The sequence below is a fragment of the Laetiporus sulphureus genome, assembly GCF_001632365.1.
Source record: "Laetiporus sulphureus 93-53 unplaced genomic scaffold LAESUscaffold_26, whole genome shotgun sequence".
Lineage (NCBI taxonomy): Eukaryota > Fungi > Basidiomycota > Agaricomycetes > Polyporales > Laetiporaceae > Laetiporus > Laetiporus sulphureus.
Window position 1 is genome coordinate 27,727 of NW_024468535.1, and position 27,080 is coordinate 54,806.

Sequence of the window (27,080 nt, forward strand, 5' to 3'; positions counted from 1 at the left end):
CGTCTCCACCTCATTTTGACATTCTGACTGGGTTCCATAGGCCAGACCACAGTTGGACGATTCTGGAATGCTGCGTGATGGCAGCATATCCATTGGCCTGACGGAGGTATTCTCAAGCGTCGAGTCCGAGCTACCGCCACGGTCCATGTGTCATGAAATCGGACGTTCTGGTGATCCGGTGAGCAGACTGCATAGGTCGTTACGTGCTGAAAACGCGCTGAAACTACCTCGACTCACCTGATGCGAGCTCTGAATGCGGCAAGACCGCAGAACTTGACTCGCTCGTTTGTTTCGTAAAATAGCGAATCTTGAATCGTTCGGATGCGTACATGGACGCGCATCTAGTAGCGGCATTGCCCAAGGCTTCCTATTATTCAATTGTCGCCCCTGGGCTAGCCCCGGAAATCGGATAAAGGAGGCTCCTCGCCAGCTTCTCCAGTTGGTACGTGATCTGAGCACACCTGACGCATTCTGCTGACTTCTGTTCCCATCATAAATTCTATTAAATTGGCGCGAAAGAATAACCTGTCGTAAAGAGAGCAGCAACATCAAAGCGTCTCTTATCGTGGTTCTGCAAGAATAGAGGGGAACTCCATGACCTCAATTGAGTCGCAGCTGCACTGTCGCAGGCAGGACTCCTCCATGCGTGAACCCTGGGCGGTATATTGGTTCAATCATGCGCATAGGTGAGTGCTTTCGAGCAGTTCTGGTCTATTTGTGTGTACAGCTTTGCCACATATACACCGTTATCAATATATGCGCGAGTAACTGGACTCACAATAAATGTTGGCGATCGGGCTCCTTCACGCATAACAACTACATCCAATGAATCTATTGCTTGAAGTAAGCATCAGCGGGTCTTGTCCTATTTGGTTTGCTCAAAAGTTCGCCGTCCTTTAATGCTCCGCACAGCGTGTGCTTGGTTACGCTGTTCGTGCAGATCTCATAACAGTATGACTCTGTGTAGCCCGCCCGGACTAGTAGCACTTTTGAAGCAAGATGAGCTGAACAAGGCAGAGTCTGCTTATTCATCTCTTTAACGCGGATACAAATCTGTTCAAAATCCGCCTATTGAACGTTGAAACGTTGATGTTGAAACTTGAACTCCAACGTTCAAACGTTTTCACCGCCACGTGCACCACGCGGCCACAACGCCCGCCTGCTAAGGTTGGGATCTGAGATCCAAACTACCTCGAGGCGGGAGAAACAGTTTCCAGCAAAATCGAGATGACGTCACCAGCCCGACGTCACTCTTTTTCGGACCGCGCCGACCGCGAGGACTACCGCTGTTGAAACGGTCTGTAAGGTTACTTATGCCTAAGTGCTTAGCAGAATATAATGCATCATGTCTCATGTGATGGTATATATACAACCCAACAGCACATATATACAGCATGAAAAGAAGAAAAATCTAGTTCAGATCCTTCACTTGGGAGCATCTATATCTTCGACTTCGCCTCTCTGAGCCTCGCCAACGGCATAGTCTCATCTGTCACACCCATTCAGCCGCCATACACGAATAAACACTCAAAGTACGCACAATTGGAATCATATAATCGATCCGAAGGCACCGACACGATATGCTGATGGATGCAATTCGCATCGACCATCTCCGGCACGACCTCCTTAAGCGTCCGCGCCCCCAGCAGACGCATGTTCATCTCAAACTCGTCCTGCACAACGACGCTCGTCAGCATCGCGCTATCTCCAACTTGGAGCAGTAATCACGCACATGTAGGATCTCCAACGCCCGCTCGACACCCGCCTGGCCGTACGCGGAGAACGCGTACAGGAAGGGCCGCCCGATGCCAACTACAAATGAAAATCATCAATGTGCACCTCTCCACCAATCCAGTTACTGTGGGACTCCACGCACCCGCGGTGGCGCCCAACGCGATCGCCTTGAGAACATCCGTCACGCGGCGCACGCCGCCATCGACGTACAGCTCAAACTTCTCGTTCGGGAACGTCAGCCCGCGCTTCTCTTTCAGCTTCGCCACGACCTCGACGAGTGTCTCAATCCCCGAGCGGGAGAATTCGAGCTGTCTCCCGCCATGGTTGGAAAGCACGACACCGGCGAGGCCTGAATCATACGCCATGAGCGCGTCCTGCAAGTGCGTATCGACGGGTGAGTGTCTTGAACGTGGTAAGGAAGGTGTGGAGTATCCTCACCTCCCAGCATTGGACGCCCTTGAGGATGAGGGGCACTGCGAGCGAGGCACAGTCATGTCAGGTCGCAGGTAATCGTTGAGAGATGCGAACTATTCACTCTTCGTGATAGACTGGAACCACGGAATATCCTCCCAGCACAGCCCAGTATCAATGAAGGACTACATCCGGTCCACATGAATGCTGGCACAGGCATACTCGGCGCAATTCCACTCACGCTGATAGCCCGAGCCGCGCCTTGCGAGCGGTCGACTTTGTCCGCGACCTTGTTGTCCGTCACCTCCGCGGGGTCCTCGTCGGTAAACTTCATGCGCATATCCTGAAAAATACCATCTTCATGAGTACCTCTGTCATGTATTCGACGTAAACGCTCGCTGACCTTTTCCCGACGCCCGAGCTGCGGCGCGTCCACAGTGATGAACAGGCCCTTGATTCCGCGCTTCTCCGCGTGCTGCACGAGTTTCTTCGTGATCGCCCTGTCAGAGTTCACGTACCTGCACATCGCCCATGATCAGTCCCCGAGATAAGCACGCAAGATGACGCTGCGCACAATTGTAGGAACTGGACCTGACCAGGCACCGCCGCATCAACGATCTCGTCGAACGAACACGACGCAAGGGTCGGAATCTACTGAGGAGTGAGTGACTAAGGCTGGTTGCATGTGAAGTTGATACTCGCCATCTGGATCACGTCGTGCTTTGCTGCTGCCCATGTCAAATTCAGCTCACCGTCCGGGTGACCAAGCTTGCCCAGAGCGGTCGCAGTCTAACCAATACCCAAACGCCCGTTAATCCCTCTGAGACGCAACGTGCCACCTACGACTTACGATGTATATTGGCATCTTAGTGCGGTGGCCGAGGATCTTCGTCGACCAGTCCACGTGCGTGACATTCCGCAGAACGCGCGGGCGGAACCAAATCCTACGCGACATTCAACGTCGATGGCCGTCCGCGGGGAACAAAAAAAAGAGCAGTCGCAGCATACCTGTGGTACGCCGCGTGGTTCTCCCGATTGGTTATCTCATCGTCGGCAGCCGAACTGTAGTACGCCCACGCCTTCTCAGTCATGCACAACCGCGCGATAGCCTACGCGCCCCAAGCACAGTCGTCAGCCAATCACCGCATGGCAAATGGCGACGGGACCTCACTTCAAAGTCATGCAAATTGAGAATCTCCGAGAGCGGCGGCCGCTGCGCCATGCGCTGCTGGCGCGCCTTCTCCTCTTCAGTAATCTTCACCTCGACCTTGGCTACGGTGTTGGGATCAACGAGCCCTAGACTACAGATTGTGAGTGAGAAGATGCGGTGGAGGTGCTGTTAGAGGCGGAACGACGTACTATTTCTCTGGAGGCAGGTTGTCCCTGATGGCGTTTGGCGGATGGATGGGGTCGTATTCCGCACTGTGTCATGCTTAGCAATGGATCTGGGCAGTAAAGAAAAGCAGGACTTGCGTAGCATCCTTCCCGGCGTATTTCAGAATGATTTTACTACCGCCTATAGAACGCTGAAAACCTCCTTATGATATACGAGCAGCGATGATAGACATACCAGGATGTTCTGCACGCGAAGGACAGTGAGCACTGGTATGTCCGCTCGAGCTGGCGGATAGACTCACCTGGCAGGAATTCCGTAACATCATACACTTTACCTGAGATTGCAAAACTAGTCAGCCCGCTGCTCCTGGAAGCACGTTCTGTTTCCGTTGGCAGATAATAGTCGAAGAGACATATGTCGGAGCCTCCACACCTCCTCCCGCAACCCAGAGAGCATCCTCAACTCACCATGCACGATGATCCAACAGCTCTCCCTCGAGTTGTGCTCCGCAACCTCCTTCCCCGATATCACTCTCTCCATGCCGGCCATCTTGAAAGATACAAACTTCTAATGGCCAAAGCAGACTTCGCGACACGACCTGCTCTCCGAGAGATGCAACTTGGGACAAAGTCGAAGGTTGGGATTTAGAACGTCGTCCGAAAGCCGAATTGGAGGTATAGCGGCGGTGGCCCCGTGAGTGCCGGTCCGGGCCCCCGGCGGGAGACGGGCGTGCAAACGGGTGCCCGAAGTTGCGCCGTACGCCGTCTTTTTACCAGCAAATGCATTTAAACGGAAGGCGCTGATCGTCGTCGAGCACGTTGGGGTCGCTGGCGGCCGCGAAGAGGACGGTGTCGCCAAAGGAGAATAGCACGCGAGACCGGCACAGTCGGGCAAATCGAGATGGCGGCCTCAAATCCGAGCGATCCGTTTGGCTGTCGAGGCTTCGAGAGCTGTGGCACAAAATTGGAATCTAACAGCGACCGAAGCCCCGGATACGTTGTATACAAAAAAATGTGCATTGTCAATGCTACTAGCTATGCGATGGTCTACAGAGATGCATGATGATGAGAGAAATAAGGTAGTAAAAAAAATGCACGACAGCGACGCCCAAGACACCCATTTATCTACTCGGAAATCCCCGCGGCGCGCCGCACAGACAAAGCAGCTCAGACGAGCTCGAAGTTCTTCGCACCCGCTGCAGCGTCGAGCTGGACGACATCGTCAAGACCTGCGAGGTGAGAGATGAGGGGCGAGTCGCACATGGTGAAAGGGAGGAGCAACGTACCCATCACTTCGAAGAATGCCTTGGGGTCCATGCCCTTGGCGGACGAGAAATCTGTGCCGGTCTTCTTGAGCGATGCCATCGCGGCGCGGCATGCGTGCACCATCGCGACGCAGGATACCAGCGAGAAGACTGTATAGCGACCATGATCAGCGGATCAGGTATTGGCACCAGCTCAAGTCCACTCACTGATGATCTTCGCGCCGTATTTCTCGGCCTCGTCGCACGTGAACGAGGGCGTCAAGCCACCGGAGATGACATTGACAAGCACCTGGCGGGATCCATCGTCAGCGTGCGATCTGGATGCGTGAATACCCTGGCACTTACCGGCTTGGGTGCGAGTGCAGCGACGGTCGACTTAAGGAGCTCGGACGTCTTGACACCCTCAATAAAGCACACATCAGCACCGGCGGCAGCCGCGAGCTTGAGACGGGTGACGGCCTCCTCCATGCCGAGGACTTGTGCAGAATCTGTGCGACCAATGATGACCTAACAGTTGTCCGTGATTAGTTGCCGCGGATTGTCGATCATCTGAGATCCACTCACGAAGTCAGAGCCTCCTGGAATCGAATCGCGTGCGATGACAGCCGCACGGATGCGCTGGAGGAACTCTTCGCGAGAGACGACCTGCTTGCCCATCAAGTGTCCACAGCGCTTGGTCTGGACCTGGTCTTCGATGTGGAGGCCTGCGACACCGGCGCGCGCATACTTGGTCACCGTGCGTGCAACCATAGCGGGACCACCGAAGCTGGGAGGGTCATCAGATCCCCGACAAAGGAAGACTCAATAAAATTTGGCTTACCCAGTATCCGCATCGGCGATGACGGGGCAAGTTGGGTCTAGACTGCAAACCATCTCTGCAGACTGAACGAAGTCATTTTGAGTAGCAATAGCCAGGTCGGGCATGCCAAGGCGGGATGCTGTCGTCGCAGCGCCACTAGATAAGGAGATGGTTGAGCACTATATCAATATAGCACGCATAGCATATAACCTACCTCTGGTACAAGCAGGTGAAGCCCGCCTCGAGTGCGCAACGAGCACTAATACCGTCGCAGATACCAGGTGCAATCTGCAAAGTCTCGTGAAAATCTATCCGATAACTATCGAGCAACAATTACTTACAACGATGCCTGGTCGGGCGAGCATCTGTCGGAGACGAGTTGCGGGGTTGGATGAAAGTGGGCCTTCAAGGTAGTTCTTGGGGTCGAGTCGGGCATTGTAGTAGGCACCGTTCTCCACGAAGCCATTGCTCAGAGGAGCCTGCGGCGCGGGGACGGAAGCCTGCTCGACGTGCTCGGTGGTCTCCTTGGTGAATTCGAAGCCCGGCATTTTGGATGAAGATGGAGAGAGAAGTTGTATAAAGGTACGAGTAGGCGGTGAAGGAGGTGAAGGAGGACCTGGAGATGCGGGAGGAGGAGTTGAGTTGGGATGCTTGCCGGTAAGTGACCTTGCTTATATCCTACCCCAGAGGCAGCACGATTATGCGCCCGGGTGGGGCGTTTGCCCCTCCATGACACAGAGCCCATGCTGAATCAGACCCACACGGCAATAGCTGCGTCTAACGACGCACGCGTCCGCTTCTGAGAATTAAACAGGACAGCGTCCTAATGCACGAACGGGGATAGCCCGATACCACTCTCCGACGCATGCTGTGATCCACCGCGCACGGAGACCGGGGAGTTAGAGCGGGAATAGACTTGTATGGCAGCGCGTCTGCTTGGCAAGAACCCCCCGCCTTGCATGCCTCCGACCTTCTTTACAACTTCACGGGCGCAATTAACGAAGACGCAGCTTCGTGGCGCTTGGAATTTCTTGGCGGCAGCGAAGGGTATTCGTGCGCCAACCCGAGACTGCTTGGCGTCTTGGGGCCTGGATACCAAGAGTGTTGTTCGGTACATTGGCAGCTCGGTCTCTGAATCGGGGTCGGAGCGTGGTCTTGGTTCGCTGCAATCCGTCAACAGTACCTCCGGGCCTGTGCATCGTTCTAGGCGAAGATCGCTAAGCAAAACGTTTTACTTGATGTGACTGGCGGCGTTAAGGCGGGCGCCATTCTCTATCGCAATGCATTCCACTCCCAGCGGCATGTGAGGTACACGCACCGTTGTATTGCAATGGAGTCATGCATGACAATGCCCGAGAACTCGAGGCCGCAAATCCATAGGCCAGCATCGCGCAGTTAACGGTTCATTCACATCGCTGTCTTTGTGGCGGAAATGAATGAGAAAAAAACTTGGCCACAAGCGCCGGCTCTCTCTAGTCACTCACTTGTCATCTAATCTTATCTCGTTCTGATCCGTTGGGTAATCGGTCGTCTGCTAAGCCTCTTCAATCCGACGGAGTCTTGACTGTCACCGGAGTCCATCTGCACCGCGTCTTGGCGCAATTCACATCCTTAATGAACGCAGGTTCCATATTGATGGTGATGATATTTGACAAGCCACAGCCCTGAGGAAGCATTACGCTTGGAGCCATTCATACCGACCCTCGGATCACTCTCATTCTGGTATATGTCGTTCAAACTGACTTATGCTGAGTATGAAAATCAGTAATTCCGGCTCAGCTGCACCCCTCATACAAAGCCTCAACAGCGGAATATCTCGGTAGGAATGGGAGCTTCTCTCCGACAGGGACGCCCCAACGGGGAGGCTTTGATGGGATTTTCTCTCGAACGGCGTTAAGGAGGAGATCGTGCAATCGATATCGGCTGCAGAACGTCTCCTACGGAATGGAACGAGTAAATCCACGCGAATTATCCTCGTGTCGTGTTAACGCTGACCAACTGGTGAACAGTGCGCGCTTGCGGGCAGCAGCGCGGCGCCGAGTCATGGCCTGGCAGACAATGTCCTTCGTTCGGAGCTACCCAGGATGGCGAGCTCCAGAGGCCCCCTACTGCAGAACACAACGTTCGCCCTGTCTCCGCAGGAGCATTTCACGAGGATGACAACCATAGATCATATGTAGCGCCTACCGATCTAACACCGGCCAAACTTCCTCTAACCCCATGTCCTGCGCTCATTGTGGAGTGTATCGCTATGCCCGCCTTCCGCGACCTGCAATACATCTCTCAACGCGATCTAACGCGCGGGCTCCGCTATTCCGCCATGTAGCTGTTGAAAAGCCCCGCCGGTCGTGGACAGAGCTCGTCCATTCCCACTCGCATTAGTGGTTGTACGTATCGACGCCCAGTGCACCATGTCTGACAATCGCATTCTCACCGGCCCCGACGTCGCCAAGCACAACACGCGCAGTGATTGCTGGATCATCGTGCATGGTGAGTGGGCAGAGTTTGCGTCGCCGGAGTATCTTTGACAGAACAGTGATCTACAGGGAAGGTCTACGACGTCACGGACTTCCTGCCAGGTAAGCTCATGTGGCGCTGGGCGCACCGGAGTCTCCAACTTACGTCCCGACAGAGCACCCCGGTGGTCAGGCCATCATCCTGAAGTACGCAGGCAGCGACGCGACGTAAGTAGTTCTCTCCATAACGTTTTAATAAAAGCTTACCTTTTGCCGTCAGGGTGGCGTACGAGCCAATCCACCCGCCGGACGCGATTACCACGAACCTTCCTCCCGAAAAGCAGTAAGTCGAACATATTTGGAGCGTATTCGAAGCTCACGGGTCGCGTGACAGCCTGGGCCCCATCGATGCCAGCACGATCACCAAGGCCGTCGTGGAGGTGACCGAGGAGGAGAAGCAACGGCAGAAGTTCGTCGAGGCGCGGCCGTCCATCGATACGATTATCAACCTGCACGACTTCGAGGTAGGCTTGGCTGCTGCGGCTATTTGACACGGAGCGTGGCTCATTGCGGTAACCCACAGGCTGTAGCTCGCAAGGTCATCACGGAGAAGGCTTGGGTACGTCTGAGCTCTAGACGAAGGGTACGAGAAAGCCACCTGACGAGATCTCATGCACAGGCATATTATTCCTCGGCATCAGATGACGAGATATCGCTTCGGGAGAACCGCATGGCGTACCAACGGTGAGCAGTTTTTCTTGCACAATGTATTAGGAAAGTGCAGCTCACTGATATTTCCGCTCAGCGTCTGGTTCCGACCCCGCATCCTCCGCGACGTCTCAACCGTTGACTGGTCGACGACGATTCTCGGACAGAAGTCGTCCCTCCCAGTGTACATCGTGAGTGCCGCGTGGTCGTCTTACGTGATTTTGGAAGCTGAAGCTCCTAAACAGTCGGCAACAGCTCTTGGCAAGCTCGGCCACCCAGACGGTGAACTCTGCTTGACGCGAGCAGCAGCCAACTACGGTGTCATCCAGATGGTAAGCGTCTCAGGCAGAGTCTCGTGACAGCATTTTCATAGCATCCCTTAGGTCGCAACGCTTGCTTCCTGTTCGTTCGACGACATTGTTGACGCCGCCAAGCCAGATCAAACTCTATTTCTCCAGCTGTGAGTCCTTCCGCGAAGCGCTTCCCGTCCCGAGGACCCACTGACGCCGTCCCGCAGGTACGTGAACCGTGACCGCGAGATCACGCGCAAGTACGTGCAACATGCGGAGGCGCGTGGCGTCAAGGCGCTCTTCATCACGGTCGACGCACCGCAGCTCGGCCGCCGCGAGAAGGACATGCGGATGAAGTTTGTCGGCGATGAGGGCGTCGCGAAGGTCCAGGATGGCCAGTCGGACATCAAAAAGGACGAGGGTGTTGCGCGGGCTATTAGTGTAAGGCGCACTTCGTCCTCAGTTATCGCTTGCTGACCGAAATGTTATCTGGGCCAGTCTTTCATTGACCCCAGCCTGTCCTGGAAAGACATCCCATGGTTCAGGAGCATCACGAAGAGTAAGACATCTGCTCCCTCTATATCAGATGTGAGACTTATGACGTCGTCATCAGTGCCCATCATCCTTAAGGGTATCTCGACTGCCGAGGATGCCATCCTCGCATACGAGGCCGGTGTACAGGGCATCGTCCTCTCCAACCACGGCGGTCGCCAGCTTGATACAGCACGCTCCGGTCTTGAGGTGCTCGTCGAGGTCGTGGCGGCGCTCAAGGCCCGCGGCTACTTCCCGAGCCCGAACTTTGAGATCTTCGTAGACGGTGGGGTGCGCCGCGCGAGCGACGTGCTCAAGGCACTTGCGCTCGGCGCGAAGGCTGTTGGTGTCGGCCGACCGTTCCTCTACGCGTTCTGCAGCTATGGCCAGGAGGGCGTCGAGAAGGCCATCCAGATCTTCCGGGTAGGTTGACTGCCTACGAAACTCGCGTATGGTGCTGATTGTGGGTTTCTACTTAGGATGAGTTCGAGATGAACATGCGTCTCCTGGGTGCACGTACGATTGATGAGCTCGTGCCGGAGATGGTCGATGCGAGTGCTCTGGCGTCGCATACCGTCGTTACGCCTCAGGACCACCTGTTCACACAGACCTGTACGTGTTCATTTATTTATTCGTTCCGCCCTGCTTGCTTGCTTGCTGACAACAGTGGCGCTTAGACCAACCTCTGTCTGGTGCCAGATTCAACGAGAGCAAGCTGTGAAAAGGACTAAGAGATATCTCGCCTGCGTCCATCTGCATCGTGATACCATTTGTTGTCTGTACATTAGATGTAATTCAGTACATAACATGCTTATTTCTGCTTAAAACATAGGGTATAAGCCGTGAACTAAGAATTATCATGAACTAAGGGATAACTATACATGCAGAGTACTATCTCTTTAAATAGGGATTGCCGTGCGTACATACTACTGCTATAAATGATGAAAGTCACATATTGTTGGTATAACGTGGCAAGGGTATACAATGCACTCGGCCGTCATCCAATTGTTTTCACGGAAGCAAGAACACCGCCGCCAGAGTCGCAGCCCAGCACACGCCCATGATGGTCGTGGCGAAAATACTAGCACTCCGCGGGAGGCGTGACCAGGAGTAGCACAGCACCCCCGCGAGCGCGAGCACGAAGCCCACTGCAGCGAGCCACATGCACAGCGTATGGCAGTGCTCCAGGAGACGTGTTGGCGGGCCCCTGCGGAACGGGCCGACCTGCTCGAGATGCGGGTCCGCGGACCATATGTGGTTCTGCGATTCTTGCGATGACTGTGTCGTTGTCGTCGTCGTCTCCCCGCCCGCTTCAACCTTACGTTCTTCCCGCTTTGCCTCCCTCAATCGATATCGGATCAAGAAAAAAGCAGCGAGGAATGAGATGATCGCTGCGGATCCCAAAGACACAACTACATGAGCTATCTGGGAGGCTGTTAAAGAAGTTGATGGACTGACCTGCGCATAGATGGATTACTAATGCTCCTACGAGGCTCGCGTTCGCGGCTTGTTGTATACGAGTGGGCCGTTCGCCGTCATCAGGCATGACAAAGCCTAGTAACTGCGCCTCAGTCGCAGCGAAGAACGTGGCCTGTAAAGATCGTGTCAATCCCGCCCTGTTCGATGCACAGAAGCCAGCTTACAATGACAGATATTAATTGCAAGCGGTCCATCCAAGAATGGACAAGCTCCTTCATGACCTTTCTACGAATCTCTGCATCGGTCTCGTCTTGGTCAATTTGTGTCCCTACGGTTCGACAAATTTATGAGAGAAAGGTGGAATTACACATAGCGTCCATGACTTACATTGTCTTGGTTGATCCGGACCTTTCGCTGAAGCATCTCCAAAAGCGTTACTGCTTGCAGACCCAGGGGAGAAAGGTGCTGTGGTATTCGCCAACAGCCACATGGGACTTGCTGTGCGTGAAAGTAGGGCTGGTTCCTCGGACAAGGGATATGCGTGCCCCAGAAAGGGCCTGCCTGAAGTATTGCAGTGAGACTGGCAATACATCCGATCAGTATCCGTGAATCGCATACCTTTCAAGTCTGGAGCCATGACAATAGAGCGGTGGGGAACTAATTACTTCAGCGAAGTCGCAGCGAGGTATATAAGGTCAGTCGTAGCCGCCTAGAGAACATCGGCACGATACCGCCTTCGCGACGGTTCCACTATGATAGATCCGAGAACAATGGCGGACGCCAGTGCTCGCATGAGGAGAGGCAGTGACTATATATCCACCATACTGGGCAGCTGCACCGCAGAGACGCTGCCACAATGATCCCTGAAACGAAAAGCGCATGAGCGCCCCGCGGACGATGGGTTGATATGGATGGAACGAACACACGAACCGAACAGCACAATTCAGCCAACCTGTGGATGTGGGACGCCAAGCACCAACTCTATAGGATGCTTTTGATTGGATAGTCACGGGCTCCCCTGCTTCTGAAATACAGCATCGAGTCAGTGTCTCAATTCAGCTGCATCATTTACTCAAGTTATCACAGGAGCGCACTGTGGAGCCTATCTTTCCAGATGACTTGACTTACCAGCACTTCGGACCCAGCCACCCAGAACCGTACAGCATTCCTGCGACAGAACCGCCCTGCTAGAATATGCATATGATTGTGGCTGGCAGTGCAAGCATTCAGTCACCCATAGCAAGTATAGTATCACGTGCATATAGGCGTGAACCACGAGTGGTCCAAGGCAGAAGCTGGCGCCCTTTGGTGAAAAGGTTTGATGTTGAGTCTGTACGTATTCTGTCAGATCAGGAGACTATTATGCAGGAAACTTCTCTGTCATGGAGGTATTGCTGAACCTATGACTACCGCAATGCAATGTCCCACCAGCCAACCTCATCAACCCGAAAGTGGGACAGTAACTTGCCACCGGATCGTTTAATCTTCAGAGGGTCCGCTGGTGAATTGACCTATGCTTCCCTTAAGCCCAGAGGGTTCTATACAACGAGGAAAAACCTCACCGTTGTTGTAATCCAGATAAACAAGTCCACGAGTCCGTCAAAATTCGTTTTCGGACACAATACTGATTTAGCCACCGGGCTGTATCTTTCAAAGTATGTCATACCTCAGGTCAGCTCATTGTAAACGGAAGAACCTGGCATCCATCAACGAAGATGGGCAAAGTTTTCGCACAGCGAAGTGTGTTCAGAATTAGTATGGCGTCGCTGTCGGGTAGAATTTTCAAACATACCATCACGTTCCAAAAGATATCTTCCACCATGTCGATATCGCCACGGCTTGAGAAGGTTCCTCATCTTGGCGCTCGCTTGCGACTGCTTCATTTCATACCACTTCACTGCGATTGGGAAGGAGTGGTGCAATACTGCCACGGGAATTATGTGTATCGAAGTCTTCGTTATCAAGCTGTATGGTTGAAAACTAGCATGCCGATTGTGGAAATGGAATTCAGAATGCGGACGCATTTCGCATGGAGGTCAAATAAAGCTTGTTCTGAGCAGATGGCTGCCTTACAACAACCTGGACACCAAATTTTGATCTCGTTCACGAAGCGAAAATCGGACGAGCCAGAACGTGAAGTACGCTTGGATCCTCATTGATCTGACGGCTCGACATGCATCGCACCAGATGACCCTCCGATACCACAGAAAATCTAATACAGGCTCACTGGGAGCGCGACACGTTCTTGAAGTCTGCTCGCCCATCAATGCTGCGAGACTAGTAGGATAACCTCTACAATTCATATAGTATCCAGGCAGGGATGCATGTCTAAAAGTCACAAGGAAATCAGACAGAGTCAGTATTGAAGCATAGTATGTTGCTGAGGAGAACAACAACAGCGAGGGGCTCCAGAGTCCAGACGCCCGTGTGGGCCACAATTGCATCACGTGCGCTGCTCAACGGGCGCCAAGTCTTTCGAGCCCAGCGAAAGTGCTCATCCTGCTCCTAAGCTCAAGTTCAAAAGGCCTTCTTATATAGTGCACATAAATACTAAGTACTACATGATCTTCCTTGGAACGTGCCTCTGGTATTAACTGTGCGCTTGAATATCTCTTCGAGCAAGTCATCATGGTCTGCCTGCCACCACGGACTGCTCCCAAATGACCCATGCTTCGTGTCTGAAAGCTGCCACAGCCTCTGCATCTCCTTCTCTGTCCGGCCTCATGCCCCGTCGCTCCAGTTCCATGGCCAAATCACTGAACCCGACTGCGCAATTGTGGTGTCCCTGCGGGAACGCTGCGACCGCCTCTCGATGCGTGAAGATGGCTTCGAGATACTCGCCGCCCGTGGTTGGGTATTGTCCTGCTTGTACTTGTCCTCGCAACGCTTGCAGTAGTGCGCATCCGCTGGATGGCGGCATACCTGCGCTCGCGATGTACCTTGAGGATCCCGATGGGCTGGGCTATGATGACCGGCTCGTTAGAAGGTTGACTTCTCGACAATTGTCCACATGAATACAGACCCGGTAGCTCGAGTCTTCTCCGTCTGACGACGAGTCGGACATTGTTGCGTCTTGGTATTCGGTCTCGTATGCTGGTAACGGCTCTTCGCTTTCCTGCCTCCACGGGCGAACAGAAGTCAGTTCACAGAATAGTATCTTCCCCGAAGAACCACTCACGAACTGCCCGTTGCACCAATTGTTCTCAAGCGTCAGCTTGCCCAACAACTGCGTGAGCTGCATATCGAAGTCCATGCTTCACGGGCTGTTTCAGCCAAGCTCACAAAAGTAAGTATGAGCCAAACTCACACTGGTTTCTGTGGCTGCGATGCTAGTCGGTCAATAGCTGTGGTGGTACGAGGTTTGCAAGCTGTGGGCCGAGGGTCATCGACATCGTGCGGGTAGATGTACTGGTTAGCAGCGCAGGAACACGCGTTTGTGTTGCAGAAGCCTCATTGTCGCATGCCGCCAGAAGCACCTATAATGAGTCAAGCTTTGGTCAAGCTGTTATCGGATCTATGGACATCGCGAGGCAGCCACGCAAGGTCCGAGCCGTCATTTGCCTGCTCTCGTATCTGTCTCATTGTCTCTATATTTATGGGGTTGCCTTTGAATTCGTGGATCGCTGGTGATATGTTTTACAGTCACGTTTTGCCTAGAATCTGCCATGAAATCCAATCGGAAGATCCTGAGGCCGGTCAAGAGTGTAACATGCACGAAATCGGTGATGGTGTGCCGTCAATCTACTACACGAATATCCAACTAGTGTGCTATAGGCGCGAGCGAAGCTGAACTGGGCATGATTAAATGTATTGGGCACACGGTCAAGATGCTTCCGCGCTGTCGTGTGACGCAGTCTTCGACTCCATGCCTACTTTGGATCCACCTTCATGAACGCGTACCATCCGAGGCACTCTGCAATAGAAAGAGCATGCCCGAATACTGTTTATCTTTGCCTTGAGAAACTGTCTATCGGTTGACCATCAGAGGCGTCTTGTCAGGATGAATGACAAGTCCTGCTGAATGAAGCGTATAGCCCGACCGATGCGACACAATACAGGAAGCATGTATTCCTACGCAACACCACTTCAAATTTCGCAGCACGGCATGCAAGCCGAACCACGGATAGGCATCCGCTTCTGGTAAACCTCTCACCGCTGCGGTCTGAAATTTGCTATGCACGGCACGACCTTGCTCTCATTTTGAATGAATCGACTTCAATTGGTCAATGCCCATGCTCGTTCTGTAGGTACACGCCCGTCATTGATTGGATATCTGCGGAGCGCTTTTAGGCTTCGCCGCGTTTGACCGCATCGTCTTCTTCCTCAGTATGGGAAGGAAGCGCTAGGTTTGCGGGTTACATGGTATCTCCTTAGGGTCAGATTTGAAAAGAGGAGGACCAAATCGGACACACCGACATCGGCGGCTTGACACGAACACGTCCAGAGCTAGCATAAGATGGGTCGCGTGGAATCTTGTTCGCGCAGCAACCTTCCAATCATGCCCGCTCTTTTCACCCCGCTCTACATCGACGGCCAAGAGTGTTCAGCGAGCAGCGACGCTTGCTATGAGGTACAGAATTCGTACTCCAAGGAGATCGTCACCCTCGCCTCCTCCGCGTCCAGCCAAGACTGCCAGAACGCCGTTGACGCAGCCGCACGGGCTTTCAATACCTGGGAACGTGTGCCGCTCTCCGCGAAGCGAGACTACTTCCTAAAGGCGGCCGATCTGCTGGAAACCGAAAGGTACAGGGCAAAGGTCAAATTGGCGCTGCAGGAGGAGACGTGCGCCGCAGACTTCCTGGTCGACTTTAACCTCCAGGTTTCAGTGGAGTGGTTGCGCCACATCGCGGGGCTGGTGACTCAGTTGAAGGGCGAGTCTTTTCCGTCGACGATTCCGGGAGGATATGTCATTGCCCAACGAAGGGCTCAGGGTGTCATGTGAGATTCTCCAGACACTTGGAAATGATCATCTGCTCAGATCAACTACAGCCTCGCCGTCGCGCCGTGGAACGCGCCTGTGATCCTGGCAGTTCGTGCAATTGGATATCCGATCATTTGTGGCAACACAGTTGTCTTCAAAACCTCCGAGAATAGCCCACGCACGCAATTTATTATCGCGGAGCTCCTGCATGAAGTAGGCTGCTCTGTCTTGTGCATCGTCTGTCAGCAGAATCATTATCATCTCAACAGGTAGGGTTGCCCAAAGGCGTCCTGAATGTCGTACATATATCGCGAGAAAACGCTCCTGCAATGACTAGCGAAATGATTGCCCACCCTGCAGTGCGGAAGATCAACGTAAGCAAAGACTGCACGAAACGATTGGCGTACTCAATGTCCCCTTCTTCTGTTCTATCCCATAGTTCACGGGGAGCGATCGCGTAGGAAGACTGATAGCCGCAGAAGCCGCCAAGTATCTGAAGCCTTGCGTGTTCGAGCTGGGCGGAAAGGCACCTGTTGTCGTACGTAATCAACCTTCTGAGTGCTCAATGTCCACATCACCTCGTGCAGGTGCTGGAAGGCGCAGACGTACCGAGAGCCGCACGTGCAATCACCTTCTCCGCCCTCTTGCACTCCGGTCAGATCTGTATGTCAACCGAGCGCGTCATCGTGCAACGGCAGGAGGCGCAAAACTTAATTAAAGCCCTCATCGAAGAGTTCAGCAAGTTCAAGTCCGGCGGCCCGGGAGAAAGGCTCTCTGCGCAGTTCACGGAGGCCTCCGCCGCGCATATTGTGGCCATGCTTGCTGAGGCGAAGCAGAATGGCGCACGGTTCCTGCTCGGAGACGGGACCAGAGACGGCCCAGTCGTGCAGCCGCACATTGTCACGGACGTGAAGCCTGGCAACGCTCTTTGGGACCAAGAAAGCTTCGGACCAGGTGTGTGGAAATACAGAGGCTGATTCAGTCTGCTGCTGAGTTGCGTAGTGGTCGTGCTCGTGGAAGTTGATACCATTGACGAGGCGGTCGATTTCGCGAACGCGTCCGACTACACGTTAGTGGGCGCTCTGTGGACGAAAGACCTCAACACAGCAATGGATGTATCTATGCGCATACGATCAGGTCAGAACTGCTCACCACGAACTTTCGGAGCCACTCACCCCCAGCGCCGTTTCCACAGGCTGCGTGAACGTCAACGGCCCCACAGTTCATCTCGAAGACAGAGATCATACAGGCCTCGGGTCAGTGTCTGAATGCTGTCTTTTCATGCTGCAAGAACCTCACATCAGCCATCTATCACATAGCGGAGGATCAGGTTATAGCAATTTTAGTGTCGAGAGCTTTACGGATGTGCGGATGGTCGTGATCCATCCTGCTGACGCTCCTCCGTATCCATTGGTTGGGTGAGGGTGAAGAATGATACTGCGATCCTCCTTTATTCCCAAAGACGATATGATTGCTTGCGCTGTCATTCGTCTCTGCGCTTTGACTAGATGTCGTAAACTCGCCGCGTTCCAGATAGCAAGACGTATTGTAGTGAACACCTGCATGTGTATTGTACGTTCCTTGTACGTTGCAATTTGAATAATCTGGATTGAAGCCTCGTCAGCAAAATCGTCGTCACGGGCCGAGACACAGGGCAAGCCAAACTCAGAGAGAAGATATCATCTCCACGTAGGAGACATAGTCTTCCGGAAGCGCCTAGCATTCAGGAGAACGCATAGCCTCCCGTCAGTACAAGGATGAAGGATTTCGTTTCATCGTCGGTGGATGGGTTGATGGATAAGAGCTCACCTGCTGCACGTGGCGACTTCGACTCCGCGTCTTCGTGAAGTAACGTATGCGCTCAGTGGTTAATAGTGATCAGTGTTGAAGAAAAGAAATTTGCCAGAAAAGTCTGCAAAATGTTCCTTAATGATAAGTTTCTGATTGGGTACTGCTCAAATGATAATTGTCCGTAGCATGAATAGCAAAGCTACAATCGATCTGCATCGTGACAAGTGTACAAGCCCCTGAAAATCATAATTCGTGAGACCAACAATGTATCAACGGCATGAGGATATACACTGGTACCTGAGTCGTCAATGAATATTGCGTTATTAGTTCGTTTCGTGGCTTACGCGCTGCTACAAGAGCACCAGCGTGCCCGCTATCGTGCATACACCAAGGCAGGCTGTGGAGAAGATGCTCACAGCGAGGGGCGTGTGCGCCCACGCATACGCCAAGATGCCAATCAGCCCGCAGACGAAACCAACCGCGGACATCCACACCGCAAGCGTGTGGCAGCGCTGGAGTAACATGATCGGCGGATCCAGAATCTGCTGGGCCAGCTGAGTCGGGGTCAGCGTGGGCGAAGGAACACGGATAGCGGGGAGTTTGCGGAAGCCGCGAAGTTGCAGGCATTGGACGTTGACGCGCTGGTAGATCGCGTCGCAGGGGTCCTGCGACACACTTGAAGCTCCCTCCTTCTTGAAGTCAGCTACGCCTGCAGAGGACGTCGACGGACGGTGCGCGTGCTCATTGGCAAGGGGGTCCCTTTCGACATCGCGAGCGATCGCCTTGTTAGAGGTCGTCCCGTGAACATATTTAGCCTCTTGCTCGTCCGCGTCCACCAGTTGGAGTCTCACGAGAATGAACGATGCGACGAAAGCGATGATCGCGGCGCAGATATGGAAGATGAGTGCTCCTGCGAAGGTTGCGGTCGTCAGCTTGTCCGTGGCGCTCCATGACGTCGAAGGGTCGCCAAGGTGCACCGCAGAGCTGGCGAGGGAGAAGAGGAGTGAGTCAATGGACGCAAAGAACGTCGCCTATAGCACGTCAGACACGGTGCGGGAAAGACGAGAGATCGCGTTGTAAGCTCACAATACCGCTCACGAGAGCCAATCTGTTCAGCCAGATCGTGATCACCTGCAGGATGGCCTGTCTCAACTCGCTGTCCTGGCTGGAGGCGACTGCAGAGGTATTAACATGCGAGACAATAGATTTATGAGCCCATCTGATACGCACACTGACGGAACGGCACCACCAAATCTGTGAGTAGATTTTTCTTCTCGCTGCTGCTCATGGCGTCGCGCTAACGCAATATAGAGAAGAACGAGTGGTGGAGCACTATTCAGGTCGCAAGCCGAGGTATAAATGAACTCTGAGACAGTGCCTCGAGCCAGACATATCTAGGCAACTTGCGCGAGCTTCCATTTCTTTGGTGGGAACATTGACGCTCTGCAAGGCTCTGCAGCAGCATGAATGCCAGTGGTTGCCACCCACAAATCCAGTTATGTCTAAATTCCGGCATGAGCTGTCCATGTTACCCAAGGCAGCTGAAGATCATGCAAGGAGCACAGCAGAGGGGCACTAGTACGTCCGTCGTCGTCGACGGCAGTCTGGGGGAAGCTCTGTCAGAGAGAGAGGCGAGTCGAAAGCGTCACTGATCACACTGTGCCACAAAACGTGACGCTGGCCATCACATATGGCCCGCCGCTGCCAGGCTATCCGCAAAGCTTACAGGTCCACTTAATTGTTCGCTCACGATGCAGGCAGCATATTTCAACAACAAGTTATAGATTCTCTACCAGTCATTTGGCAAAATCCGACAAAATTGGAAGCTGAACAAGGATATGGATATGGATGTAGAGTGAGTCGCTTGCCAGATCGTGGTATAAATGGGTGGGGGCTTCCATTGTAGAGATGCAGATGAGCCAGTGCCTCCGTTAGCGACCATAAGCTTGCGTAAGCCGTGATGAGCGGCCTTGGGTGTTATACCATCGCATCAGCGGAAGCCAAGCCTGCATCGCCCGCTTTCTCTCGGAACTTCGCAACATCCTCCACGTCCTCGGGCCTGCCATGAGGTCGTGAGAACAATGTTGGACAGAAGAGAAATTGCCTGGTAGCAAATGGTTGCATAACTTACTTGATTAGTCCTCTTGCGATCTGTTGCTGGGTAAGCTCCTGCAGATATGGAACCAGCTTCGGGGTATATTTCTCGGCCTTCTTGTACTGCGCGCGTTATGGTGAGACAAAAGCTACAATAGCACTTGCACGTCTGAACACACCTCCATTAGGCCATTGTCGGGTTCGTTGTGAATTTTGCTTAGCAAAGCTGGTACCAGAGGGCTGTCGGCTAGGTCGCCAATCTTTGTCAAAACGGGATGGCTTCCAGCATCGCAGATTGATCAGTGCTCGACCGCACAGATGAAGGTCGATCTTTCGCTTACACGCCGAACATAATACCCCTTGTTCTAGGGAGCTTGCGGAACGTCTGATGGTCGATACGTAGGTATAAGTCCTTCGGATGCATGTCTTCAGGCATCGACCCGGAGATGATATTATCTATTACATATCACCATTCACTGTGAGTTTACCGCTTTGTCGGCCTCAATTCAGGCATTTCAATACTCACGCCAGAACAACTCGCGATCGTCTACGATCATCCAGCTCGCGCGCTCAAACGGACGGTCAGGCGCAAAGCGCGTCATGGTGCGCTCGACACTCATGAGGATCTTCTTGAACTGCGGGACGTCAGCATGCAGCTGGTGGATCGGCTGACCAATCTTCTCCGACAAAAGATAGGATCCTGCGACGGGAATTAGACCATGGTTGCAAGTAGGACGTTGGTACTGGCAGATGAAGACACGCACCAGGGAAGACGATCAATCCACCGACGAGATACACCTTCCCATCCTCGCGCTCTCTCCCCATCAAGAAGTCATCCTGCACTAGTCTACGCTCATTAGCTCTCACATCTATGCCACTTCCGAGATCTCGGCCCGGAATCGGTGGACATACCTAGACACAATCATCAACGCGTCAACGCCCTTGATATCCCTCACATCGGGAAAACGCTCTCCTGTCACCTTGTTGACGATGCCGATGGGATATGTTCGTTGGCTGCCTCCCTTCTCTCCTGCGCCTCTTTCAAGCCAAATTGCGTCAAAAAGCGTGGGGAATCGCTTCGGCAGGTAGTCCACGAGAGTCTCGAGCAGTTCGTTGCATGCAGCGTCGTTCTCGGGGAGAGAGTCTATAACCACTTTGCCTGCATGACATTGATTAGCACTGCAAGAGCAAGAACGTCGGAATACCGAAAGCAGTATGTCCAGTCCATACAACTTTCAAGATGCAAATCCCTTGAACAGACGTTCATTCAATGACACGAATCGGGCGATACTGACCTTGCTCCCTAATGACTCTTGCCTTCTCATCCAGATACCACTGGTAGTCCTTGTCGATCTCGATCCAATCGTTAATGTGCATTGGCTGATGCGCCATCGTCTCGAGAACCACAGAACCCATCAGTATCCTTAGGGCTACGGGTGACAGCGCAGATCTGAATGATCGAACTTGCTACTTACCTGGAAATATGGATACCGCAGGACCTTGTTAACGTACACATAGTCCCGCACCGTCGCCTTGCTCAAGTCTAAGTCTAGCAGCGGATCAGGATCAGGAAGATATCCAGGTCCGGTCGCATCCCTTGAACCGCCCTCGGGCTTTCCAGGCCCGTAGCGCAAAGCCTTCGGGACATTCTTCCCCGAGCTGGCGACATGGGAGAGGGGTGGCGCTGCTGCGCCGCTGACAGATGCCGCCGAGGTTCGGGAGCGTCTTTTCAGCACTAGGTAGAGTACACCCCCATGGATCAGCAGCAGGCTGAGTCCGATGGCATCCTTCCAATCAAATGCGATTGTGAGCTGCTCATCCACAAATTGGAGTCCCATCTTTGCCTCAAGACGAAGCAGAAGTATTGCGTCAAGTTGGCAAAATACAGAGTGAACCAATGGAAAGTGCAGATCTCAAAGGACGTCCACTACTGCCGCTTATGTTGAGCGAATGCTGCAGCCAGTGCAGGGAAGAGAGATAGCGACTCACTTCTCAGAAAGCTGGAGGCCTGATATACAGGGTAGTGCTTATCACTCCTCCACTGCGCGCGTGGAGGCCTTCTGTGACAAAGAAGGGAATGTCAATCTTGATAGAGCATGACAAAAGTCTATTCAGAACTATGGAATGACTCGTGCCAGTGCTGATAGGGACGTCAACGCCCAAGAGAGGTGATTTGTCTCGCACAAGGAGCAGCCGAGATACGATAGCCACCAGAGCGCGGAAGCAAAGCAACAATTACGTTGGCAGAATATTGCAAACAGAACCTTCGTTGTTGATCTCGTATGGACGTAAAACATTTGAGCTGTTGAGGCGGCGGTTGTTGACCCATGTGAACTTTTGCCATTGGCCCTGGTCGGCTGCAACTCTTCCTATCACCTGGCAGTGGTGACGCACGAGCAATATTTAGTTCCGATGCACGCGCGCGCAAATTCCCATGCCTGAACGCAGATCTTCTCAGACGTTCACGTCCAAATTATTCAACTTCTTGCTCCGCGTGGACGTACATAACATTACCTCAAGTACTGCGATTTTCAGTTGAACATTGACAGACAACAGGATGATTGTGGTTTCATCGCAATCACATACGCGCTGGTGCTTGGAACTTGTGGAACTTGTAGAGGCCATCTTGAGCTCAATCATTAGGAAAACAATCCCTCCTTCTAGGGTGGCAAGCAGACATACCCAGACTCGCAAAGACGTGTCGCGGTCCGATCAGTGACCAGTGAACTCTCACTCGACTTCTTATGGTACCGGATAGACTCTGTATTTCATCTTGTGTAGCGCATGATTCGGTTCGGGACCAAGACGCCAAGGATACTCTGGTCCGTCCCATGGCATTGCCACGTCTCGTTGATTCTCACCAGCTTTCCTCGTCCACATGTTCACGAGGCGGCCGTCCACTCAGGACCGGCTTCGATTCGACGTATATGCGAAATGCGTGCGCGTGTATTTCGAGCGCATCCTCGCTCCGACCGCGACTGCAAGTCCTACCGCAGACGAATGCTGTAACAGGCGCATCATGCGCCTGGGTGTCGGCTGCTCTATGATAGAGCATACTGTCGCACCTGCACCGTGTTTGCGCAGCTTGTTTCCCAATTGACGTTTGTCGGGTCTGGATTCTGCGCCTGTCATCAGGCTCTGAGGGCGAAGTGGGTCGATGTCGCCATGTCGCCAGTTGGCTATCAAGAGCTGGTGAAGTTGCCATGACACCTTGTCCGATGATGAACTCGATGTAGGCCGAGTTTGACCATACTTTGACCGTGTCCTCCTGAATGAACAAGTAAGTACCAGTTCTTCCCATGCTGAGTGAGTTACGAGTCAAATTCAGACCAGACCCGAAGTTGCACGAATCAATATCATTAGAACACAAAAGCACCACTGGTGAGTCACTATTCACATAGTCATTCAAAGTTTGCACACGCAGATGTCGACATCTGCGTTTTCGTCGAGTCGTCAACACACACTGCATCGCATGACGTGGTACTGCGCCGTCAAATATCCCGGGAGACTTCAACGTTATTCTGCTGATGAGCCTCGACTATTTCATGTCTTGGAGTACCCAATGACAACTAATGAAAATCGCCGGCCTCGAGGCAGGTCAATATCATCCAATCGACGGAACTCGAAGTCCAGCGAGTTAGCACAACCCATTCCATACTTACATAGCATCGATGCGTGAGACATTTGGCATTCTGCAGGAAAAGGTCCCCGCTACCGTGGGGACTTGAGCTAAAACTGCGACTGCGGCGCAGTCATTGGCTGGAAAAATCGCATTTTATAAGCATCCAAACGAGCGACGAGAGAAACGACAGGACAGCACAGAGGTGCAGAAGAACAGAGTCGAACATCATTCGGCTGAGGTATGCATGGGTCGAACCAGCGTATATCTATTCATGCGAGTCCATCAGTCGTCGATGTGCGTCAAAATCCCAAGCACGTACGTACGTATGTAGATGATACCGAATATGCGCTCTGTGACTATGAAAGTAATAAAAACTATAGTATAACAGAAGGGGGGGATACGGTGAAGCAAGGCTGACAGACAAAAGGGCCAAGGCCCAAGAGGTACATGACAGAAGCAAACACATGGTATAGAGAATCAACGAGGGAGTGTGAACCATGTTGCCTAGTGGTATGTGGGGTGCCATATCGTCAGTCAGCCAGAGCAACTAGCAGTTCGAAAGTCCATCCACCAACAGTCACCACGACCGCACCGAGCAGCAAGCAACCATCCCTCCTTGATTCCTTCGCCACTGGCACAAAAATCTGCAGACACAAATAGGGACACATAGGCCATCAACAGGATATACAAACAGGCACCCGCACAAGAGCACGCGACGGGCACTTTTGACTGCCTGCCCACGAATATGAGCGCCTTAGAGCGCAAGCGCGGCGAGCACCAACGGAATGACACTCAAGCCGCCAACGACGATGTTTCGATCGGCGGCAGAAGAGGAAGTCGTCGCGGTCGAGCTGGAGGACGAAGACGAGCCAGACCCAGACTTGGACCCAGAGCTGCCGCTCGACGCGCCGCCGGTTGAGGTGGCACTAGAGGACGCGCTGGAGGACGTCGCAGTGCCATTCAGACGCTTGGCATTGCGCTACAAGATGTATTGTCAGCCACCTTTCGGGCAGTGACGACGGAGCGATCAGCTTACGATGAAACCGAGCAGCGTCTGCGTCGAGCTGTCATTCGCGTTGATCACACCGACACCACCCTCGCCACACGTGTTGTAGTCGAAGAACCATATGCTGTCGTTGCTCGTGATGGGGACCGTCAGCTGCGTGATGGCCGTCTCGTTGCCTGCATCGCGGAAGCCCGAGTTGAAACCGTTGATCGTGGAGTTGACCTCGTTCGCCACAATGCAGGGCGAGGCGAACGTCGACTGAGTCGCTGTGTGGTTGCCGGTGGTGACTATGCAGCGGAGGGGAGATAGTGCGTCAGAATCGACCATTCCAGCCCTTCATTTTTGATGGTCGCCACATACAGTTAAAGACCACGGTATCACCAATGACAGCGTGCACTTCCCCAGGTTGGAACACCAGGCTGGCGTTAGTGGTGGTGTTGAGGCCAACTGTGATGTTCCACTGCGTTGCAGACACAACAGACGCGGCCAGCTAGAGTACGTCGCGCAAAGATAACCACCTTATCAGCGCCGCGCCCGTCGTCGCACTCGAAGACGAGAGAACTTACAGCAGAGACGGCGAGCGAGAGTGCGTACATCTTGTCAACGGAAAATTGCTTGACAAAGAGGGCGACGACGACGGCCTGAGCAAAGGGACGAGGTAGTGAGCGGATGGACCGAAAGGCAAGAGGGTAAAGAGGCGGACATTCAACTCGAGGCTATTGAGCATTGTGCCACGTGATCTAAGGATCAAACCCTGCGAGAAAATTGATCTGCCGGGTAATGCCAGGAACATGGAAGGACAAAAATATCTCCGGGGACGCTGCTGATTGGCCAAAATATGTCACGTGATATACGACAACCTTAATGAGGCAACAGAGATACTTTAGGCTAAACGATGAATGCCAGGGTTGCGGCTGAAGCGCGGCGCTACAAGACTACCGAGCTAAATATTGCCCGTGAAACGTCAACGCTATAAAGGGGCCGCAGACACGAGGACCACGCTGAATGCACACCAAGGATGCTTCGTTGCCCAGGGCCACGCTCATAGCACAGGATGTGCCAGAATGTACGCAAACATGACGATGATCTCGCTCCAGCTACAGTCTCACCAGCATTCAAGAAATAGTAGTGTGACGTCCAGCGACGTAGCCGTGTGGAAGCGGCAGGTTGTTCTCTCAGTGATGGGATCACGGGTGATGCCACGAGCGATCGAGATAGCGTGGACAGGAGGCGCCGAGACGGAACTGAGGCGTCTGCCATGCACTGAGCTAATAGACTGCGCATGAATTCTGAATTTGAAGATACGCTGCGGAAGCCAGCAGAGCAGGCCAGGACACCACCAACGAGCATCAGGTGCGAGCTCGCGCCGACGACTTGCCTAACGGCAGCCTTCTCGCGAGCGTGTGTGCGACTGTCTGATGCAGAGCGCGGAACCGAGCAACGATGTCTCACGAGACAGCCGTCGGTCCCGCTAGGCGCCAAGGCAAGCGGAACCCTTCATAAGTACGGGCCCATGCGCAGAGCAGTTGTGAATGCTGGAGGGGGCGCAGTCGCCAACGATGGCTGCGGACAGAACGCATTGGTCACGAACCTGGGCCTTCTAGACGATCGTTGCAAGGACTTCGGTTCAATGCAGTACACCACGCAGCGCCACTGTCGTTGGACGCTGAACGCATGTCGCCCGGTGATCGTTGCATTCCCGCTCATCTATATGAGCGGAAACGTTATTAATAACGGCGAATGACTGTAGCCAAGTAAGCAGAGACGATACCACGCTGAACACCCGTTTCAACAATCACAACTGCTGTGTCATGACAGCTGCACCGACTAGAACTGATCAGTACCGAGACGATACATGACACAAGACGACCCCAGCTCGCCCGAGAGGGCAGCCTTGACCACCCTGACGAAAAATGGTGGCCATGAGCAAGGTCAGGTTGCAAGGCGATATGAACAACAGGTGTTACACAGCCATGGCAGAATAAACAAGCAGTCTGTAGCACAATGTAGACAGTTATCTGAAAGCCAAGAGCAGTGCCCCAGTGCTTGAGCAGTCCAGTGTGAGAAAGAGGAGTCAAGCAATGTTGCGCGGGATGTTCGTCAGTCGACATAGACAATACGCAGTTGAACTTGACGAACCGCGCTCGGAGCATCGTTACGAGCATGCACACCGTTTGCGCTAGCTGTTGCCTAGTTACGCTAGTACGGTCGACGAGCTGTCGTCCATCCACGGCGATCAACATTTGGCCAAGGATGTAGCAAATGCATCCAGACCGTAGGACCGGGTCGCCAGACCAAGGTAGGTTGACAGGCGTGCACCTTGAACTCTGTCTTGCGGTATATGAGGCTAGGCTGTGCTGCGTTTGCTACTGCGGCGGCCATTGATCTGCGCATTGTCGGCCCATGGAAAGCATGCGAGCACCGATACGACGAGGATACGCCGGCGGATTTCGATTGAATGAGCGTCAAGTTGTGTTCACATGGCCACTTCACGAGTTGATGTCTGTCGTGCAGCATAAAGCAGTTCAGTGAGCAAATGAGTCAAAGACAGCGGATACTCACCACCGGGGAAATCAGAAAACCATACTGCTGGTCGAAAATGAGGTTGGTCAGGGAACGTCATCTTCGGCGAGTCACCCAGCAGCATCGTGTTGGATCTTCTCCCTGATCTAAGGAAACCCGGTCGTCACTGCTACTG

The 27,080-nt window shown here is 53.3% G+C and overlaps 14 protein-coding genes across 14 annotated transcripts; 2 read left to right on the top strand and 12 right to left on the bottom strand.

Moving 5' to 3' along the window:
• Positions 1-1,328: 1,328 nt before the first annotated feature.
• Positions 1,329-4,309, bottom strand: LAESUDRAFT_726963 (uncharacterized protein). Its single transcript, XM_040909134.1, has 18 exons — positions 3,949-4,309; positions 3,783-3,815; positions 3,716-3,724; positions 3,619-3,661; positions 3,505-3,567; positions 3,317-3,446; positions 3,154-3,254; positions 2,996-3,089; positions 2,848-2,934; positions 2,720-2,796; positions 2,549-2,663; positions 2,387-2,488; positions 2,270-2,330; positions 2,173-2,207; positions 1,877-2,108; positions 1,733-1,812; positions 1,541-1,673; positions 1,329-1,489 (listed from the first exon to the last, which is right to left on the bottom strand). Exons 1-18 carry the CDS (start codon positions 4,028-4,030, stop codon positions 1,440-1,442), a joined length of 1,527 nt encoding a protein of 508 aa, XP_040763073.1. The 5' UTR covers positions 4,031-4,309; the 3' UTR covers positions 1,329-1,439.
• A 338-nt stretch (positions 4,310-4,647) lies between these two features.
• On the bottom strand, positions 4,648-6,092 carry LAESUDRAFT_737495 (phosphoenolpyruvate pyruvate domain-containing protein; the record flags this gene model as incomplete). Its single annotated transcript, XM_040910794.1, has 8 exons — positions 4,648-4,709; positions 4,767-4,895; positions 4,953-5,034; positions 5,091-5,252; positions 5,310-5,511; positions 5,566-5,700; positions 5,759-5,832; positions 5,886-6,092. 8 exons carry the CDS (start codon positions 6,090-6,092, stop codon positions 4,648-4,650), a joined length of 1,053 nt encoding a protein of 350 aa, XP_040763074.1.
• A 1,863-nt stretch (positions 6,093-7,955) lies between these two features.
• LAESUDRAFT_655896 (glyoxylate dehydrogenase) lies at positions 7,956-10,250 on the top strand (the record flags this gene model as incomplete). Its single annotated transcript, XM_040904583.1, has 15 exons — positions 7,956-8,034; positions 8,091-8,123; positions 8,177-8,228; positions 8,281-8,343; positions 8,395-8,524; positions 8,584-8,619; positions 8,680-8,744; positions 8,806-8,899; positions 8,954-9,040; positions 9,092-9,168; positions 9,226-9,439; positions 9,497-9,557; positions 9,612-9,952; positions 10,009-10,141; positions 10,207-10,250. The coding sequence occupies 15 exons, from the start codon at positions 7,956-7,958 to the stop codon at positions 10,248-10,250; spliced, it is 1,509 nt and encodes a 502-aa protein (XP_040763075.1).
• Positions 10,251-10,540: 290 nt separating this feature from the next.
• LAESUDRAFT_737497 (uncharacterized protein) lies at positions 10,541-11,540 on the bottom strand (the record flags this gene model as incomplete). The annotated part of the gene is made up of 4 exons (XM_040910795.1): positions 10,541-10,920; positions 10,988-11,120; positions 11,173-11,276; positions 11,318-11,540. 4 exons carry the CDS (start codon positions 11,538-11,540, stop codon positions 10,541-10,543), a joined length of 840 nt encoding a protein of 279 aa, XP_040763076.1.
• Positions 11,541-11,670: 130 nt separating this feature from the next.
• On the bottom strand, positions 11,671-12,421 carry LAESUDRAFT_225347 (uncharacterized protein). Its single transcript, XM_040901636.1, has 4 exons — positions 12,349-12,421; positions 12,077-12,278; positions 11,879-11,972; positions 11,671-11,811 (listed from the first exon to the last, which is right to left on the bottom strand). Exons 2-4 carry the CDS (start codon positions 12,207-12,209, stop codon positions 11,757-11,759), a joined length of 282 nt encoding a protein of 93 aa, XP_040763077.1. The 5' UTR covers positions 12,210-12,278; positions 12,349-12,421; the 3' UTR covers positions 11,671-11,756.
• Positions 12,422-13,574: 1,153 nt separating this feature from the next.
• Positions 13,575-14,012, bottom strand: LAESUDRAFT_655924 (uncharacterized protein; the record flags this gene model as incomplete). Its single annotated transcript, XM_040904585.1, has 2 exons — positions 13,575-13,910; positions 13,971-14,012. The coding sequence occupies 2 exons, from the start codon at positions 14,010-14,012 to the stop codon at positions 13,575-13,577; spliced, it is 378 nt and encodes a 125-aa protein (XP_040763078.1).
• A 1,434-nt stretch (positions 14,013-15,446) lies between these two features.
• On the top strand, positions 15,447-17,291 carry LAESUDRAFT_656068 (ALDH-like protein; the record flags this gene model as incomplete). The annotated part of the gene is made up of 8 exons (XM_040904593.1): positions 15,447-15,886; positions 15,938-16,082; positions 16,139-16,243; positions 16,309-16,407; positions 16,457-16,823; positions 16,872-17,006; positions 17,065-17,125; positions 17,189-17,291. The coding sequence occupies 8 exons, from the start codon at positions 15,447-15,449 to the stop codon at positions 17,289-17,291; spliced, it is 1,455 nt and encodes a 484-aa protein (XP_040763079.1).
• A 719-nt stretch (positions 17,292-18,010) lies between these two features.
• LAESUDRAFT_760226 (uncharacterized protein) lies at positions 18,011-18,948 on the bottom strand (the record flags this gene model as incomplete). The annotated part of the gene is made up of 3 exons (XM_040912705.1): positions 18,011-18,691; positions 18,747-18,835; positions 18,891-18,948. The coding sequence occupies 3 exons, from the start codon at positions 18,946-18,948 to the stop codon at positions 18,011-18,013; spliced, it is 828 nt and encodes a 275-aa protein (XP_040763080.1).
• A 458-nt stretch (positions 18,949-19,406) lies between these two features.
• Positions 19,407-21,715, bottom strand: LAESUDRAFT_726975 (uncharacterized protein). Its single transcript, XM_040909135.1, has 9 exons — positions 21,230-21,715; positions 21,050-21,149; positions 20,667-20,913; positions 20,519-20,601; positions 20,281-20,454; positions 20,096-20,210; positions 19,934-20,033; positions 19,792-19,877; positions 19,407-19,719 (listed from the first exon to the last, which is right to left on the bottom strand). Exons 1-9 carry the CDS (start codon positions 21,590-21,592, stop codon positions 19,638-19,640), a joined length of 1,350 nt encoding a protein of 449 aa, XP_040763081.1. The 5' UTR covers positions 21,593-21,715; the 3' UTR covers positions 19,407-19,637.
• Positions 21,716-21,762: 47 nt separating this feature from the next.
• On the bottom strand, positions 21,763-22,133 carry LAESUDRAFT_726976 (uncharacterized protein). Its single transcript, XM_040909136.1, has one exon. The coding sequence runs from the start codon at positions 22,096-22,098 to the stop codon at positions 21,907-21,909; it is 192 nt and encodes a 63-aa protein (XP_040763082.1). The 5' UTR covers positions 22,099-22,133; the 3' UTR covers positions 21,763-21,906.
• Positions 22,134-23,317: 1,184 nt separating this feature from the next.
• LAESUDRAFT_225530 (uncharacterized protein) lies at positions 23,318-24,016 on the bottom strand. The gene is made up of 3 exons (XM_040901637.1): positions 23,696-24,016; positions 23,575-23,641; positions 23,318-23,513 (listed from the first exon to the last, which is right to left on the bottom strand). Exons 1-3 carry the CDS (start codon positions 23,900-23,902, stop codon positions 23,413-23,415), a joined length of 375 nt encoding a protein of 124 aa, XP_040763083.1. The 5' UTR covers positions 23,903-24,016; the 3' UTR covers positions 23,318-23,412.
• On the bottom strand, positions 23,753-25,030 carry LAESUDRAFT_726977 (uncharacterized protein). Its single transcript, XM_040909137.1, has 4 exons — positions 24,949-25,030; positions 24,743-24,872; positions 24,413-24,669; positions 23,753-24,355 (listed from the first exon to the last, which is right to left on the bottom strand). Exons 1-4 carry the CDS (start codon positions 24,976-24,978, stop codon positions 24,131-24,133), a joined length of 642 nt encoding a protein of 213 aa, XP_040763084.1. The 5' UTR covers positions 24,979-25,030; the 3' UTR covers positions 23,753-24,130.
• A 126-nt stretch (positions 25,031-25,156) lies between these two features.
• On the bottom strand, positions 25,157-25,870 carry LAESUDRAFT_225647 (uncharacterized protein). Its single transcript, XM_040901639.1, has 2 exons — positions 25,265-25,870; positions 25,157-25,205 (listed from the first exon to the last, which is right to left on the bottom strand). The coding sequence occupies exon 1, from the start codon at positions 25,730-25,732 to the stop codon at positions 25,310-25,312; it is 423 nt and encodes a 140-aa protein (XP_040763085.1). The 5' UTR covers positions 25,733-25,870; the 3' UTR covers positions 25,157-25,205; positions 25,265-25,309.
• LAESUDRAFT_225646 (uncharacterized protein) lies at positions 25,871-26,783 on the bottom strand. The gene is made up of 2 exons (XM_040901638.1): positions 26,154-26,783; positions 25,871-26,089 (listed from the first exon to the last, which is right to left on the bottom strand). Exons 1-2 carry the CDS (start codon positions 26,623-26,625, stop codon positions 26,010-26,012), a joined length of 552 nt encoding a protein of 183 aa, XP_040763086.1. The 5' UTR covers positions 26,626-26,783; the 3' UTR covers positions 25,871-26,009.
• Positions 26,784-27,080: the final 297 nt, after the last annotated feature.

Coding starts and splice junctions, on each gene's coding strand:
- LAESUDRAFT_726963 (XM_040909134.1), bottom strand. CDS start 4,030: ATGGCCGGCATGGAGAGAGTGATATCGGGGAAGGAGGTTGCGGAGCAC. Junction 3,447..3,504: donor AACCTGCCTCCAGAGAAATA/GTACGTCGTTCC, acceptor CACAATCTGTAG/TCTAGGGCTCGTTGATCCCA. Junction 2,489..2,548: donor AGCTCGGGCGTCGGGAAAAG/GTCAGCGAGCGT, acceptor GGTATTTTTCAG/GATATGCGCATGAAGTTTAC.
- LAESUDRAFT_225347 (XM_040901636.1), bottom strand. CDS start 12,209: ATGCACGTGATACTATACTTGCTATGGGTGACTGAATGCTTGCACTGC. Junction 11,973..12,076: donor TGGCTGGGTCCGAAGTGCTG/GTAAGTCAAGTC, acceptor GCTGTATTTCAG/AAGCAGGGGAGCCCGTGACT. Junction 11,812..11,878: donor TGGCTGAATTGTGCTGTTCG/GTTCGTGTGTTC, acceptor TTTTCGTTTCAG/GGATCATTGTGGCAGCGTCT.
- LAESUDRAFT_726975 (XM_040909135.1), bottom strand. CDS start 21,592: ATGGGACTCCAATTTGTGGATGAGCAGCTCACAATCGCATTTGATTGG. Junction 20,455..20,518: donor TGGATTGATCGTCTTCCCTG/GTGCGTGTCTTC, acceptor TTCCCGTCGCAG/GATCCTATCTTTTGTCGGAG. Junction 19,878..19,933: donor CCGACAATGGCCTAATGGAG/GTGTGTTCAGAC, acceptor TAACGCGCGCAG/TACAAGAAGGCCGAGAAATA.
- LAESUDRAFT_726976 (XM_040909136.1), bottom strand. CDS start 22,098: ATGGCAAAAGTTCACATGGGTCAACAACCGCCGCCTCAACAGCTCAAA.
- LAESUDRAFT_225530 (XM_040901637.1), bottom strand. CDS start 23,902: ATGGCACCCCACATACCACTAGGCAACATGGTTCACACTCCCTCGTTG. Junction 23,642..23,695: donor GGTATCATCTACATACGTAC/GTACGTGCTTGG, acceptor TCGCATGAATAG/ATATACGCTGGTTCGACCCA. Junction 23,514..23,574: donor CTCTGTTCTTCTGCACCTCT/GTGCTGTCCTGT, acceptor CGATTTTTCCAG/CCAATGACTGCGCCGCAGTC.
- LAESUDRAFT_726977 (XM_040909137.1), bottom strand. CDS start 24,978: ATGTACGCACTCTCGCTCGCCGTCTCTGCT. Junction 24,873..24,948: donor TCTCGCTCGCCGTCTCTGCT/GTAAGTTCTCTC, acceptor GACGTACTCTAG/CTGGCCGCGTCTGTTGTGTC. Junction 24,670..24,742: donor TGATACCGTGGTCTTTAACT/GTATGTGGCGAC, acceptor TCCGCTGCATAG/TCACCACCGGCAACCACACA.
- LAESUDRAFT_225647 (XM_040901639.1), bottom strand. CDS start 25,732: ATGCTCGTTGGTGGTGTCCTGGCCTGCTCTGCTGGCTTCCGCAGCGTA.
- LAESUDRAFT_225646 (XM_040901638.1), bottom strand. CDS start 26,625: ATGTTGATCGCCGTGGATGGACGACAGCTCGTCGACCGTACTAGCGTA. Junction 26,090..26,153: donor TGAAACGGGTGTTCAGCGTG/GTATCGTCTCTG, acceptor CCGCTCATATAG/ATGAGCGGGAATGCAACGAT.